Genomic DNA, 12,576 nt, shown 5'->3' on the forward strand with positions numbered 1-12,576 from the left:
TGGCTCTAGTTCAAGAAAACAAACACATCAACCAGCAACCAAATCTCAAGCCACAATCCAATCCTCAGCTACTGGAGAGGTCATTTCCATCAAGATCCAATATATCCACGAAACGCCTCTTCAACCACAAATCCAACAATCTCGGATATTCACTTTCTATCTACACACATGTCCAACACAACAAATCCCATATCTTACCCTCGGCAACCGGCACCCATCCCCTTTACCATGGCTCCCACTCTCACCCAACGCTCCTCCCCGCGCCGCCAAGTTCCCACCCCCTCTCTTGGCGAACTCCCTCACTCACCATTGACATCACTCCATATCATTTGCACCCCAGGACCCAGATCCCCCAGATCCCCAGATTCGCCTGTACTGTAAGAAAGTCTCGTTCCAGACTACAAGATGTAAGTCTCGGCGCGGGGAAGGGAGTATGCGGCCAAGAGGTTTAAGCCAAAGTATTGGGGGATGCTTGCATCTTTCTTACTCGGTGGGTGAGTGAAGCTTGGTATTGGGATGGGCTGTCAGAGTATTTAGTTTTAGGGTGTTCCGGTCCCATGGTTTGTTTGGGATCAAGATCAAGAAAAGTTCTTAATTTCTTATTTTGATCTTGATCTGATCTACATTCTCCAATCCCTGGAGAGATTCTGGCATCTCAATCCTTGACCTTGACCTTGACTTTGACACTTCCCTCACTTCTGTACTCCCAGCCTTTAATATCACTCTTATTCAATATTACTCTGAGATTGGAGCGTCATCACATCATGGCGTCTACAGCAGACAATCGAAACTCCAGCACAGAAGACGTTGAGATCGCTCTCGGCGACGAGAAGCACGATGCTATGCACATGGAGAAGGTAGAGAGTGGGAGGAATCCACAGGTGGTGTATGGGATTGATGAGGCGCATCAGAAGAAAGTGATGTAAGTTAAGAGTCAAAACCTCACCCGGCCTTCCTTGTCAGGTGGAAAGGACTGTCTGGTTTCTGACTTGCCTGCAGTCGAAAAGTCGATATCCGCTTGTTGCCAATGCTGGGTCTGATGTACTCGATCTCACTCGTCGACCGGACGAACCTGGGGCTTGCGCTGGTGGCTGGTATGCAGCAAGACTTGGAACTTGCTGTGGGGGATAGGTATACGGTTATTGTGATGGTGTTTTTTGTGGCGTATATGTGAGTCCTTCATTCTCTCCGATTAGCCAGCCAACATCTAACCATGATCAGTATATTCGAGATTCCTAGCGTAAGTTCTCTTCCTTGGGCAGATGACTTTAAGGAAGAAGTGTAACTGACCATCTGAAGAACATCATCCTTCCTAAAGCCGGCCCAGCAAATTGGCTTGCATTCCTCGGCGTCGGATTTGGATCTGTTCTTATCGGTATGGGATTCGTCAAGCACTGGGGCATGATGGCTCTTTGTCGCGCCTTACTTGGAGTTCTGGAAGCTGGATTCTTACCAGGTAAGTCACCTCAACAACCTTTCTCAAACTCTTAGCGAAAAATGCTCATTCACACATCTCAGGATGCACCTACCTCATCACCTGCTGGTACACCCGTTTCGAAGTCGGAAAACGCCTCGCAGGATTCTGGATTCTTTCTGTCATCCTCGGTGGTTTCGCAGCGATCTTCGCCTATGTCCTCACTCTCCTCAAAGGGAGAGAAGGATTGAATGGCTGGCAATGTAAGTCCTCCTCTACCATATCTCTCACACAACCTCCAACTGACCCAAACCAGGGATCTTCATAATCGAAGGAGCCATAACCGTCTTCGTCTGCACCCTAGGCTGGTTCGTAATCGTCGACTTCCCCGCCAAAGCCGGGAAATTCCTCGCCCCCGAAGAAAAGAAATTCATGATCGACCGCATCAACAACGACCGCGGCGACGCAGAAGAAGACCAGGTCAACGCGCGACGTATTCTGCATCATCTCAAGGACTGGCGATTGTATTTCTGGAGTTTCAATCTTATGGCTTCAACGCTTCCAGGCTATGCATACTCATATTTCCTGCCTGTGATTCTGAAGCAGGGGATGGGATATACGACTGCGCAGAGTCAGTTGTTGAGTGCGCCGCCGTATGTGCTTGCTGCAATCATGACGTATACGTCGGGGTGGTTGGGTGATAGGTTTCATATTCGAGGACCTATTATTGCGGTCCATCAGCTTCTGACGGCCGTGGGGATGTTGATTACGGCTTTCGGAGGAAGTAATGGTGCGAGATATTTTGGGGCCTTTTTGGGGATTGGGTTCTTGCAGTATTGTATTCCGGGAGTGATTACCTTCCAAGCTAGTAAGGAGTCTCTTGCTGTTGCTGTCGTCGAAGAAATTGAAGGTTTGCTGACTGCTTCAACAGACAACATTACTTCACACTCCAAACGAGCAGTTGCTGCGGCTACTTGCATGATGGGCGGAGGACTCGGCGGTATCTTCGCAAGTGTCGCTTTCAAGCAGACAGAAAGTCCGAAATACACAGTAGGTTCAAGCCGCTCATTTTCCCGGACCATTTTCCCCGGTTGACTGCTTGGATTGCTTTGCTGACGTGCTCCCGCAGACTGGTATCTTCGTCACACTCGCTACATCGATCACTAGCATCCTCTTGATTTGCATCATGGATCTCTATTTCTGGCGCTGCAATAAGAGAGCTCGTGCTGGGACGCAAAGAAATGAGGGCATGTCTGATTGGTATTACACATATTAGATAGAATCACGAAAGACTAATTAAGGGAGTGGAGCTCTCAGCTTCCAAACAGGGTCTCGTAGATTCTTAGAGGACGATAGACTGATATTTTTATCAAACAATCGTATTGTAGATCTGAATGATACGAGTTTAGAATTGCGTGAAGAAGCCATGGCGGTCATCGAGTTCCTCAGCTCCACAAAGGGCGTTCTCAAGCTGACCCCTCATTCGTGGGTCGTTACATGGCGTTCCACTTCATGCGCTGCGGGAGAGGGGCGTCCAATTGGAAGCTCGATCCTTCGAGGGCATCGAATGCCCTTTTCATGCGACGTGCAACAAACTGAGAAGTAGAAAAAAAATGGTTGGGGGCCAGAATTCCACGTGATGACCACTTTGGTGACTTTCTCGGCTTCTAATCGTTGTAATCTCAGAAGTGTTGTTTTTGAGACAATCTTGGGCAGCATTTCTAGGTCGCTAGGTGGTTCATGAAGCGCCACGGTATTTCTTCTTCGGCATGTGGAAGCTACTCTGCCACTCAACTTAGGAAGTTGTCGTGATGGTAAATGAAGTGAAAAAGTTCGGTGCAGAGGATCTCAAATGCACAGCAATCCCTGATTCATATGTCTCAAGTAGTTTGTCTTGCTTGGATTCAGCTTTCTTTTTTGGGGATCCAGCTTCTCTTCCACCGGGAATCTAACCCTGAAGTGTAGAGTCACCAGCTCATATTTCCAGGACTTCATCCCAACAACAAACATCTCAAAACCAGTAACATTCCAGAAAAGTACTTCGAAATGACAGAAACTCCCATTTTGAACAAGATCTTGCTCGTTGCAACACTCCATCTGCCTCTTTGGGATAAGAAATAGATATTCCTAGAGGCTTCAAGACTTCAGATTCACGGGCTGCAAAAGGCTGTCTGGCGTCAACATGTTCGGCAAATCACGACCTATCTTTTCAGAATACCATCTCCGAATACATCTTATGGTAGAACCGTGCTGTTGGATTTGATGAGTGGCAATTCAAGAAGTGAAGATTTCATACCCGCCACGATAGATGGGCGGGCTAGGATTCACGTTTCTCGTTTAACACTCATTACTGCGTATCTAAGTAGATGTTGTGTAGCAAGGGAATTGGGTAGGCAACAGCTCATTAATTGGATCTGACAGGTATAAATAAGGCATGGACTTACTGCGGAACAATCCAGCCACAAAACAGACCATTGGACAAGATTTATGTCGCTGAGTATCAGAGACTCAATTGATGATCTTTGATGCTAGTATCATCGTTTGTTTAGCTTCCATTTTGACCCTTTAAAAGTCCTTCTTGGATGTGGCAGAACCCTTTTTCCCGCACTGCGTTCAAAGAACTCTCGATCCATGACAATTTGACAGTACCATTTAGCCTGACAACAGCAACATCCCGTCCGTCGAGTTCACCCCTGATGCCGTGATCTGATCTGGTGAGTTGGAATAGAGACTTTTTTGAGAGATCATCCAAATGAGCAAAGCAGGAATAAAACTTCTTCCATATTCCGAAACTCCATTTACCACACAGCCTGTCTCACTATCTTATTTTTTCATATCTTCGTCGATTCTAATGTCAGCGTTCTGGTTGAAGCTCCACTCTTGATGCAACAGAGGGTTTATTTATATGCTTTCTTGGCTGTTGAATGCCAAAATGTCTACGATCTTCTGATAACCTATTTTCTTTTCACCTCGATATTCACCAAACACCACACTCACTACTGTCGCATTTGGAACATGCTCTGTGTTCACAACTTAGCATCTCTGTACACATACATATAATGCTACTCCCATAGAATTCTCTTTCCTCAAAGGTATCATCAGGGTTTTCGTGCCATCCATATTAGAGCCGTGACTCTCGTTTGGGTCGAATGAAAACCCCACAATCTTTGCAGATTACGGCTGCTTGGAAAATCCGCGTGAGGGCACAACAGAATGTGACAATATGTCGTGCTTATACACATCAAGCTTGTGGTTCCTGCTCCGTGGACATTCTTCTTGGCTAAATCGAAATGACAATCAACTGTTCTTCGACAATGAGACTGTAACTTACCTGTTCCTAATACCAGCAGCCTACCACTTGAGTAACATTTCAACCTCTACATCTCCATCGGAACTATATTTCTACCACAATCATGGTGAATGTCACGAAATCTGTTAGTGGTAGATCAGAATCTAAATGCACGCAAGCTCTTGTTATCCTTTTCCTTTACCTTTTCAAAGTTTCTCACTTTCTCTTCGCACTCACGAGGACGTTCTTATGTACCCAAAACGCTGTGGCATCTTTCCAGATCCAACAAATTCGTTGCAAGTTCCCCAAGAGAGTCAACTCACCATATCTAGCCTTTTAGATCTCAAACCTCTGACCTCAACGTCCATAACTTACCTCTGATCTAGCTCAAGATTCACTTCCTCAACCCGCCTCCCAGAAGAACAAAATACCCATCTTTCAGGAACATCACATATAAAGCACCACCAGACAATTCCTCACCATTAACTTCACAGCACACAGCCAAAACAGCGTAAGGATTCCCAGAATGGGACTCAACCATCCTCACGTTCTGGCCATGATGACAATTACATTATATACACCACCTTACACAAACAGTCCGGCTGATAAGATTTGCAAGATTTTTGATTCAAACCTGTAGAGTTTGCATGTGAGAATGCAGCCTATGATATATTGTAAGAAAAAATATTTGGTTTATCTTGACAACACACCACCACCTGACAACACTTGACACATGACAGCAAATCATCACACCTTCACACCTCACCCCCCCCAACCTAACTCCAAACACAGAAACCAAATATAAGTAGTTGAACTCCACGCAACTGTCATCATGAGAACCAAACCACAACATCTGGATATCATGCTCGATTCAGCTCAACAACACAAGTGACAAGACCGCAACACCCCACCGACCTCAACAGGTTTATTTCCAACAGGGCTTCTCATGCTGTCTAATTCTTACAGTCCTTAGCTTATTTATACCCTCTCCTCCTCCCCATCTTAGCAACTGCATTGAGTGAATGGGTGGATTCATATCAAAAATTGAGTTGAAGCATCGAGTTGGGGGCCAAGAATGCGGAGTACTGGGGTTGAGGTTGTGAAGTAAACAAAATTTCTCGCATGTAGAGGCTGTAACCAACAGCGTTGAGGTCACGTAAGCAGTGACGAAGAGTCATAGAGTCAGTATTAAGCATTCGATAGTTTGGGATTAACATCGCTTTTATTGATTCTCTAGCTTAGCTATTTAAAGGTAATCCCACTGATAATGAGAGATTCAACAGCCTGGCTAGAACCACCGAACAGACAGCCAGACCAGAAGCCCAAATCGTCAGATGATCCAGCGAGAAGATAGATGTCATTAACTAGCCACCATGTAGAACTGCAAGTCGTAGCTCAAACGCTCATAAATCATTGCTTCATTATTACCCTCCCCAAGCGATTCATTCTCGAAAGCAAGGTGGGAAACCCAGAACCTCTGGCAAATAGAAAGGCATTGCCAGCACAAAATTGAAAGAAAGGAGCTATCAAACGTCCACAGTGACAATTGAAAGCTGACTTTCCCCTTCCCAACTTCATTAAACATAGTAAATGGTTTTGAGTTCAGTGAGGTGAAGATAAACCACCATGTGAAAAGAAGCCATTCCAGGTGTAAGCGCAAGACTCCCACCAGAACCAAATATGGAGTCTAGTGGGACTCCAGGGCAGCAGCAAGGTCAGCTTCAAGGTGACCCATGCTGATATCCTTACTCAACTCATTCGCCAAATCCTGCTCAAGGGATCTGCCGAAGTCTTTCGGAATACCGCCCTGCATCTCCTTCTCGAACGACTCATTGAAGGCTCGAAGAGGAGAGTTGTCTCCATGAGATTGGACACGATAATTGTTGGAGCCACGGAACACAGGGGTTTCGACCTCAGGAGACAGCCCCATGGTGGAAGAAGCATCGTCGATGAATCCTGGGGTGCTGGAGTAACGGCTGATGGCGGTGTAATTGTCAGAGCGGCGAGCATACTTGTTGAGGTTATCTGGAGTGACGGGGTCATCTCGTGAACTACGGTAAGACTCGTAGGGAAGACGCATACGCTCTGGCTTGTCATGGTAATCAGAAGTCTCGGATCCACGGGTACGGGAGAGGTCTCGAGTACGAATGCCAGCTCTCTTGAGAGGACGATCGGTAGTTGACTGGTCAGACCGAGTATAGTTGTCTCTGTTAGCTGCTCGATCAGTAGTCCAGTCAAACTTGCTTGAAGATCTCAAGTTCTCAGGAAGGACGCGGAAGGAGTCGAGGTTGGTCTTGGTGAGGGAAGGCTGTTTGACTGGAACCATGTCTGGATTTCGGCTATCGAAACCTCGGTCTGTCTCGCTGCGCCATCTGCTTCTGTCAGAGGTGGAGAGTGTTGCAGGTTCTGATCCCTTCCAAAAGTTGTCTTGGGTGATAGTAGCCACACTTGTCATTGCTGTTCAAATGTCAGCAAAACTCATATGCCAGAAGTAATACATAGACTCACCAGCATCTCCATCTTCTGCAGTACCCTCCATAGCACCCTCAACCAGAGGCGCCATAAGACCTCGCTCAATCTTGTACTGCGTCATAACCTTCTCCTTCCTACCCTGCTTCCACTCACTCTGCGTACCATCGAAATCAATAGCTGGCTCTCTATTCCAAGCCATTCTCAACGCTCTCGTAACCCGACCATTACGCTGTCTCTCGACCAAACCACCTTTGCCGGCAACATGCTTGCGCTCAGCCAACATCTGATCGAGCATACGGGTGACCTCCTTCTTGGGTATATCGCTGGTGTAGTTCTTACGGTGGACAGCATCATTAAGGGCCGAGTAGAAGTTCTCGTAGGCATTGGCACGAGTGACGGTGGGTGCTTCGGTGCGCTTGTCTGGGCGTTGCTCGAGATGGACACCTTTGGCTATGAGGCAGAGCATGGTGTGGAGCTGTGAGAGATTGAGATAGCTGGGATATCTGATTCATTTAGATATCACATACCTCGAATTGCGTCCACTTATGCTGAGGAGGAGGCATTGCGGCGACAGGTGCTTGCTCTGTGGCTGGTGTAGTCGTCTTGTTGACAGGAGGGGGATGTCTCAAGATCGACGACGAGATCTCGAGGCTCAATATGATGGTGGTGTTGTTCAGAAAGTTGGATCAGGAAGAGACACTGGCTATATGTAGGAAATTTCGAACTGTCGTAGATAGCCTATCTTTCCTAGCTTGGTCGTAATGTATGTCAATAAAGTGATTCAGGCCGAAAACCCTAGGGGAAACAATTATATGCCTGATTGCCGAAAATAGAAAGGATCGTGGTCCAGGGCGTGATCTGGTGGCCCGAAACAGGATAGGAAGCTTGTTGACATCAGGGGACATAGACCGGTTTTGTGTTGATTGGGGAACCGACGTGGCGTTAGGGTATTATGATGTTAATGAATTGATATTGGGACAGGCAAGAGAATGAATAAATGGGCTGAAATCAAGAAGTGATCTTGCAGAGGATGATTAGATTTGGAGTTATCTTTGTCGAAGTTGTCGAGCAGGTTTGAGGAGTCGTCTTAGGCAAGTGAGAAAGGGAAGGAGCGACCTCACCTCGCTTCTATTCCAGCCAATCAATGCCTTCATCTGCGAAAACGTCAACATGGATCTCTTTTGCAGCTGGCTAGGTAGATAATTGACAACAACAACTGTGATGATTACTCCTCGCTATTTGACGCATCAACTCAAAGGTTAGTAGTATCATGTGAGCGATACAGCACCAGCGCAAGCACCTCCTATTCAATAATTCTCATATTCACGTGACACATACATGCAAATGCCACCTCGTCCTCCTATCCTATTATGCCGCTCATCTAAAGGTAGACCTTTACCCGTATGGCACAAAGCAGTCACCTCACAACATCCATTCACTCATGACTTTCCACACCTCTCCCCTATACCAGTCCAGAGATTACCGCCCTGTCTGCAGCACCCGTGCAGAGAACCGCACCCGTGTAAATGCAAGCATATCAAATCCTATCCAAGATATCCAACGCCTCCTAGTATGCACGCACCAGCTTATACGACAAAATCATTCAGGGGTGGAGATCCGACAAGTAGAAGGCTGCTTCAGTAAATTCCTTGTGTGCGGTACTGGAAGGTATCATATCTGCAGTGAATTAGCATTATGTCCAAGTGTCACGAACCACCTTGGTGAGATTAAGGCGAGGCCAACATACAATCGCGTGTAGTAACTCCCCAACGACTTCCCAATCAGATCCGTTTCTACAAACTGCTCGGCCTCATCTGCGCTAAGCTGTAGCTGGAAGCGCTGCCGCAGACTGTTTGTCGCTTGGAGGACACCATATGAAAAACATGGCATCTTCGATTCTCGACCCATCATATTTACAAGGTCAATCAAGTTGTCTGCAGACCGCCGAAGTGCTATTTCCTATTAGTAGAGATCCACATTTCGGTGTCAGCAGTCGTACCTTGGAAAGCCTGTTTACAAAGCTTCTTGTAGTCATCAAAAGCTGGCGATCCAACACCACCCAAAACATCCACATAATCTTGAGTCAACTTAAAAGGTGCAGCTTCAAAACCAACTGATCCAGGTGAGTTCGAAAGCATGAACCCAAAATCAATGTGGATAATGTGCCCTTCGTTGTCTACGAGAACATTGCCATTGTGCCGATCCTTGAGTTGTAGGATGTAGGATATGATGCTGTACGCTGCAAGCGAGCGTTTGAAACATCCTTGTGCAGCCTGGTATGCCTCGGTCTCGGGAGCACCAAAGGTCTTGACAAAGTGATCCTTCAGCGTGGCAATCCGCCTTCGCGGGTTCTGCCCAGACTCAATCGTTGCCAGCGTCAGACTACGTTTCAGTGAGTGCAAAGAAACACCATTCGTGATGGTTTCGATCAGTCCAGAGGACTCTCCGGTCACTAGAATGCGCATTCGCTTGACCCAGACTGGGGTTTCAGCATCTTGCCAGATCTTGTCGCAGACCTGGATGAGCTGACAAGCGAAAGCTTCCTGTCTCAAATCATCTCCAGTCTTGACAATGACGCTCAACACATCCCAGTTCTTCATCCAGCCATATGGAGATGACTTCCGGATTCGTTCCTTCTTCAGATTCCATGCTTCTCCAAAGGTGGCAGCGCTTGGATCATCTCTGTCGCCTTTCCTTTGTACACCGCCAGTTTTCTGATCGTTCTCCATTCTGGCAGCACCGGCTCCAATATTCAGAGCCGAATCCGTTGTAGTTCCTTCCTCGATATCTTCAGGTATAATGTTGGCAGCAGCAGCATTGGCATTTGCCATTATCGTATCGAAGGTAGGCGCAGTCATCCCATCATCTATTTCGAAACTTTGCTCCTCCAAGCTCTGCATGCTAGCAATGATCTTTGCACGAATAGCTGCTACTTCATGCTTCGGTCGTTTTCCACTGGTCGAATCCAATTGGGCTAGCATTTGAGAAGCTGTCCTCATGTGGGTTGCCAGAGCAGAGAAGTCCGGTTGATCAGCAGCTCCAGACCGGCCATGGCTGGGTAGAGTCATCTTTCTACCTGGACTACTCGATCGTGATGTTGATGCTCCTGAGGTTCTGGGTGTGACAAGACCAGATTGCGTAGATAATGTGGTACCACCATTTGAGAGTCGTGGTGGGTGAGTAATGGGTGCATTCTCCTTCTCCTGGATGCCACCAACATCGTTTATCAGTGGAGAGCTTCCAATATCCCCGGAAACTGGCTCGAAAACACTGTCCGTAGCCGTCTCGGTGGGTTTGTTCCCATTCCGTGCCCGTCCAGATTCCGAAAGATCAAATATGCGGCGTCTACTTGATCCTTGCTCAGACATGAGTCTAGCTAGTAATATCTTGTTCTCGGCTGTTGATGGTTCAAATGAAAAGTCGTCCCGTAGGACCTCAACCATGAGCAGATACGGCACCTTCTCCGCACTATTCAGGACCGTCGCTTCAGCCGGATTCAGTCTAACTATCCTATGATGTCGACTCTTACTGGGAATACCATCTACTAATGTTGCAGGGCATATCACTGGTATGTCCACTTCGGCCGGTAGGTCTTGGTCAATAAGTGCCAGTTCTGCTCGGAGTGCACTGAGACGTGCTGGCTTGGGGACGATAACCAGTCTGGTGGATATGTCTTCCAGGGCTGTTATGAACTGTGTCTGGGAGCGAAAGTAATTTTGTCTTAGCAACTTCACTTTCTGTGCATCTGACAATGCCCCAGGGGTAAGGGGTCTGGCAACATGCACATGTTTCTTGTGGACTAGTTCTGACGGTCGTTGAGCTAGACCGGCAGTCGCTGGTGTAGGCGGCCTTGTAGCTGACATCCGCGGAGACCGGGCATCGGGTAATGGCAGAGAGGACGAACTAAGTCGAGGATCTGCTGCTTGGAGGTCAAGATGTGTTGGCCGGGGCCTAGGCTCCAACGGTTGCCTACGACTCGAATGCGAGGATGACGGCCTCGAAAGGGATGTTGTCCTACTCGGTCTCGGCCGAGCATCAGAAAGGAAGTTTCCGTTTACAGGTGTGCTTGCTGTGCGTCCAGCCTCCTTCGCCCTTCTCGTTCTCGTGGATCCCGGAGTCGTAGTATGACTCCTTACAATTTTCTGCTGCGTCTGGCTTGCATCCGAAATAACATCTCCGGTGGACTGGGGTTTCCTTGCTTGAGCAATCGCTAATGGCCCCGCCCATTTTGGAAGAAAGGGAACTGCAACACTGGCCAACACAAAGCTGGCCAATACCGTCACTGGCAGGACATTTTCTTTAATCTTCTCATTTCTCGCCGGTTCAGCCAACCCAAACACAATATGCTGCACTTTGTTGTATATCCTCCTGCACGTCTTAAAGGCTTCTGATTGCGGGTTCGCGGAAAGATCGTGGAGGTATGTTTGGAAAAGCCAGAATGTCTATGCCTTCGTATTAGCGATCAAGTCCGCTCCCCGGCCAGATGCGGAACCCACCAGCAGCGCAGCATTCACAGATTCCTCGCAGAGGTCTAAAATGAATTCCTCCAATGCCATAGACTCGTTGTCGACGCTAATGATGAGATGGCAGAGCTGCGGGAGGAAGAATTCGATTTCCTCATAGCTGAACTGGCGGAGTTTCGAGCAGAGGACATAATGGATGCCGACATGGTCCGCGTATCGTCTATATTCAATGTTAGTATACTCGGCCAGCAGATACAGAAAATGGGGAGCCATACGACAGGTATGCCACGGAAAGGAACGGGTTCTGGTTGAAGACATCGCTCTCGATGAATCTCTTCAGTAGGTCCCACGACATTGGGCCTACCAGACGTTGGCGGTATGGAGGGAGCGAGCGAAGAGGCACAATGCCTCTGATAATCTCGACATCAACAGGAGCGGCGAAGGGCGAGGAGCATGGTTAGACGAACCATGTAATGTATTCGCGACAGTCAATTCGATTCAAGGGCAGGTCGTCTGGTCCTCTGTCCTGTAAAGTGCCAAGTTGGGAGGTTTCCATCATGAATTCGGTCAAGCCACTTGAGGCGTTCCGTCGGCCCCGGCAGAGTTTATCCGAGCCCCACTGCCTCCCCCTTTACCTTAAGCACACCTGTCATGCTTAAAAGTAGGGTTTCATGACAGCTTCAGGTACGAACGCTCGCATCCTCGGATGCAGATTATGTGGTTGATAGAAAGCTACACCCAAGGATCAACTATGCGTTTTAAGCCCGCCCAATACCAGAGTCAACTCAATGGTATAGCGTTGTTTTCCAAAAATCGGAACAAACGAGGACGTCTTGGAAGGATATTATGGTTGCTTACTTGTAATTCAAATATTCTGGTATATGGAGCCCAAGATCAACTCCCCCAAGAGTTCAATCGTACAGATCTCTATCATAATC

At 47.6% G+C, this 12,576-nt stretch overlaps 3 protein-coding genes across 5 annotated transcripts; 1 reads left to right on the forward strand and 2 right to left on the reverse strand.

The window, feature by feature from the left end:
- Positions 1-94: 94 nt before the first annotated feature.
- On the forward strand, positions 95-2,905 carry ONS95_007566 (uncharacterized protein). 2 transcript variants are annotated; one of them, XM_058501081.1, is made up of 8 exons: positions 95-922; positions 1,000-1,170; positions 1,222-1,240; positions 1,300-1,456; positions 1,519-1,677; positions 1,731-2,282; positions 2,346-2,464; positions 2,544-2,905. In XM_058501081.1, exons 1-8 carry the CDS (start codon positions 765-767, stop codon positions 2,688-2,690), a joined length of 1,482 nt encoding a protein of 493 aa, XP_058362398.1. In that variant the 5' UTR covers positions 95-764; the 3' UTR covers positions 2,691-2,905. The 2 variants fall into 2 exon arrangements, with proteins under 2 accessions (XP_058362398.1, XP_058362397.1); XM_058501080.1 differs by having other exon boundaries at positions 558-1,170.
- Positions 2,906-5,920: 3,015 nt separating this feature from the next.
- Positions 5,921-7,738, reverse strand: ONS95_007567 (uncharacterized protein; the record flags this gene model as incomplete). Its single annotated transcript, XM_058501082.1, has 3 exons — positions 5,921-7,160; positions 7,212-7,650; positions 7,703-7,738. 3 exons carry the CDS (start codon positions 7,736-7,738, stop codon positions 6,391-6,393), a joined length of 1,245 nt encoding a protein of 414 aa, XP_058362399.1. The 3' UTR covers positions 5,921-6,390.
- Positions 7,739-8,361: 623 nt separating this feature from the next.
- Positions 8,362-12,483, reverse strand: PIK1 (Phosphatidylinositol 4-kinase pik1alpha (PI4-kinase)(PtdIns-4-kinase)). 2 transcript variants are annotated; one of them, XM_058501083.1, is made up of 4 exons: positions 11,914-12,483; positions 9,175-11,858; positions 8,923-9,127; positions 8,362-8,852 (listed from the first exon to the last, which is right to left on the reverse strand). In XM_058501083.1, the coding sequence occupies exons 2-4, from the start codon at positions 11,036-11,038 to the stop codon at positions 8,813-8,815; spliced, it is 2,109 nt and encodes a 702-aa protein (XP_058362400.1). In that variant the 5' UTR covers positions 11,039-11,858; positions 11,914-12,483; the 3' UTR covers positions 8,362-8,812. The 2 variants fall into 2 exon arrangements, with proteins under 2 accessions (XP_058362400.1, XP_058362401.1); XM_058501084.1 differs by having other exon boundaries at positions 9,175-11,617; positions 11,672-12,483.
- Positions 12,484-12,576: the final 93 nt, after the last annotated feature.

This window comes from Cadophora gregata, assembly GCF_030347475.1.
Source record: "Cadophora gregata isolate MNR1 chromosome Unknown scaffold_2, whole genome shotgun sequence".
Taxonomy (NCBI): Eukaryota; Fungi; Ascomycota; class Leotiomycetes; order Helotiales; family Ploettnerulaceae; genus Cadophora; species Cadophora gregata.

Excerpts from the sequence above, each read along its gene's own strand:
- ONS95_007566 (XM_058501081.1), top strand. The coding sequence starts at position 765 with ATGGCGTCTACAGCAGACAATCGAAACTCCAGCACAGAAGACGTTGAG. Across the intron at positions 1,678-1,730 it reads AGGATTGAATGGCTGGCAAT|GGATCTTCATAATCGAAGGA; the intron begins GTAAGTCCTCCT and ends GACCCAAACCAG. Across the intron at positions 2,283-2,345 it reads AGTGATTACCTTCCAAGCTA|ACAACATTACTTCACACTCC; the intron begins GTAAGGAGTCTC and ends CTGCTTCAACAG.
- PIK1 (XM_058501084.1), bottom strand. The coding sequence starts at position 11,956 with ATGTCTTCAACCAGAACCCGTTCCTTTCCGTGGCATACCTGTCGTATG. Across the intron at positions 9,128-9,174 it reads TTGTAAACAGGCTTTCCAAG|CACTTCGGCGGTCTGCAGAC; the intron begins GTACGACTGCTG and ends AATAGGAAATAG. Across the intron at positions 8,853-8,922 it reads GGGAGTTACTACACGCGATT|ATATGATACCTTCCAGTACC; the intron begins GTATGTTGGCCT and ends AATTCACTGCAG.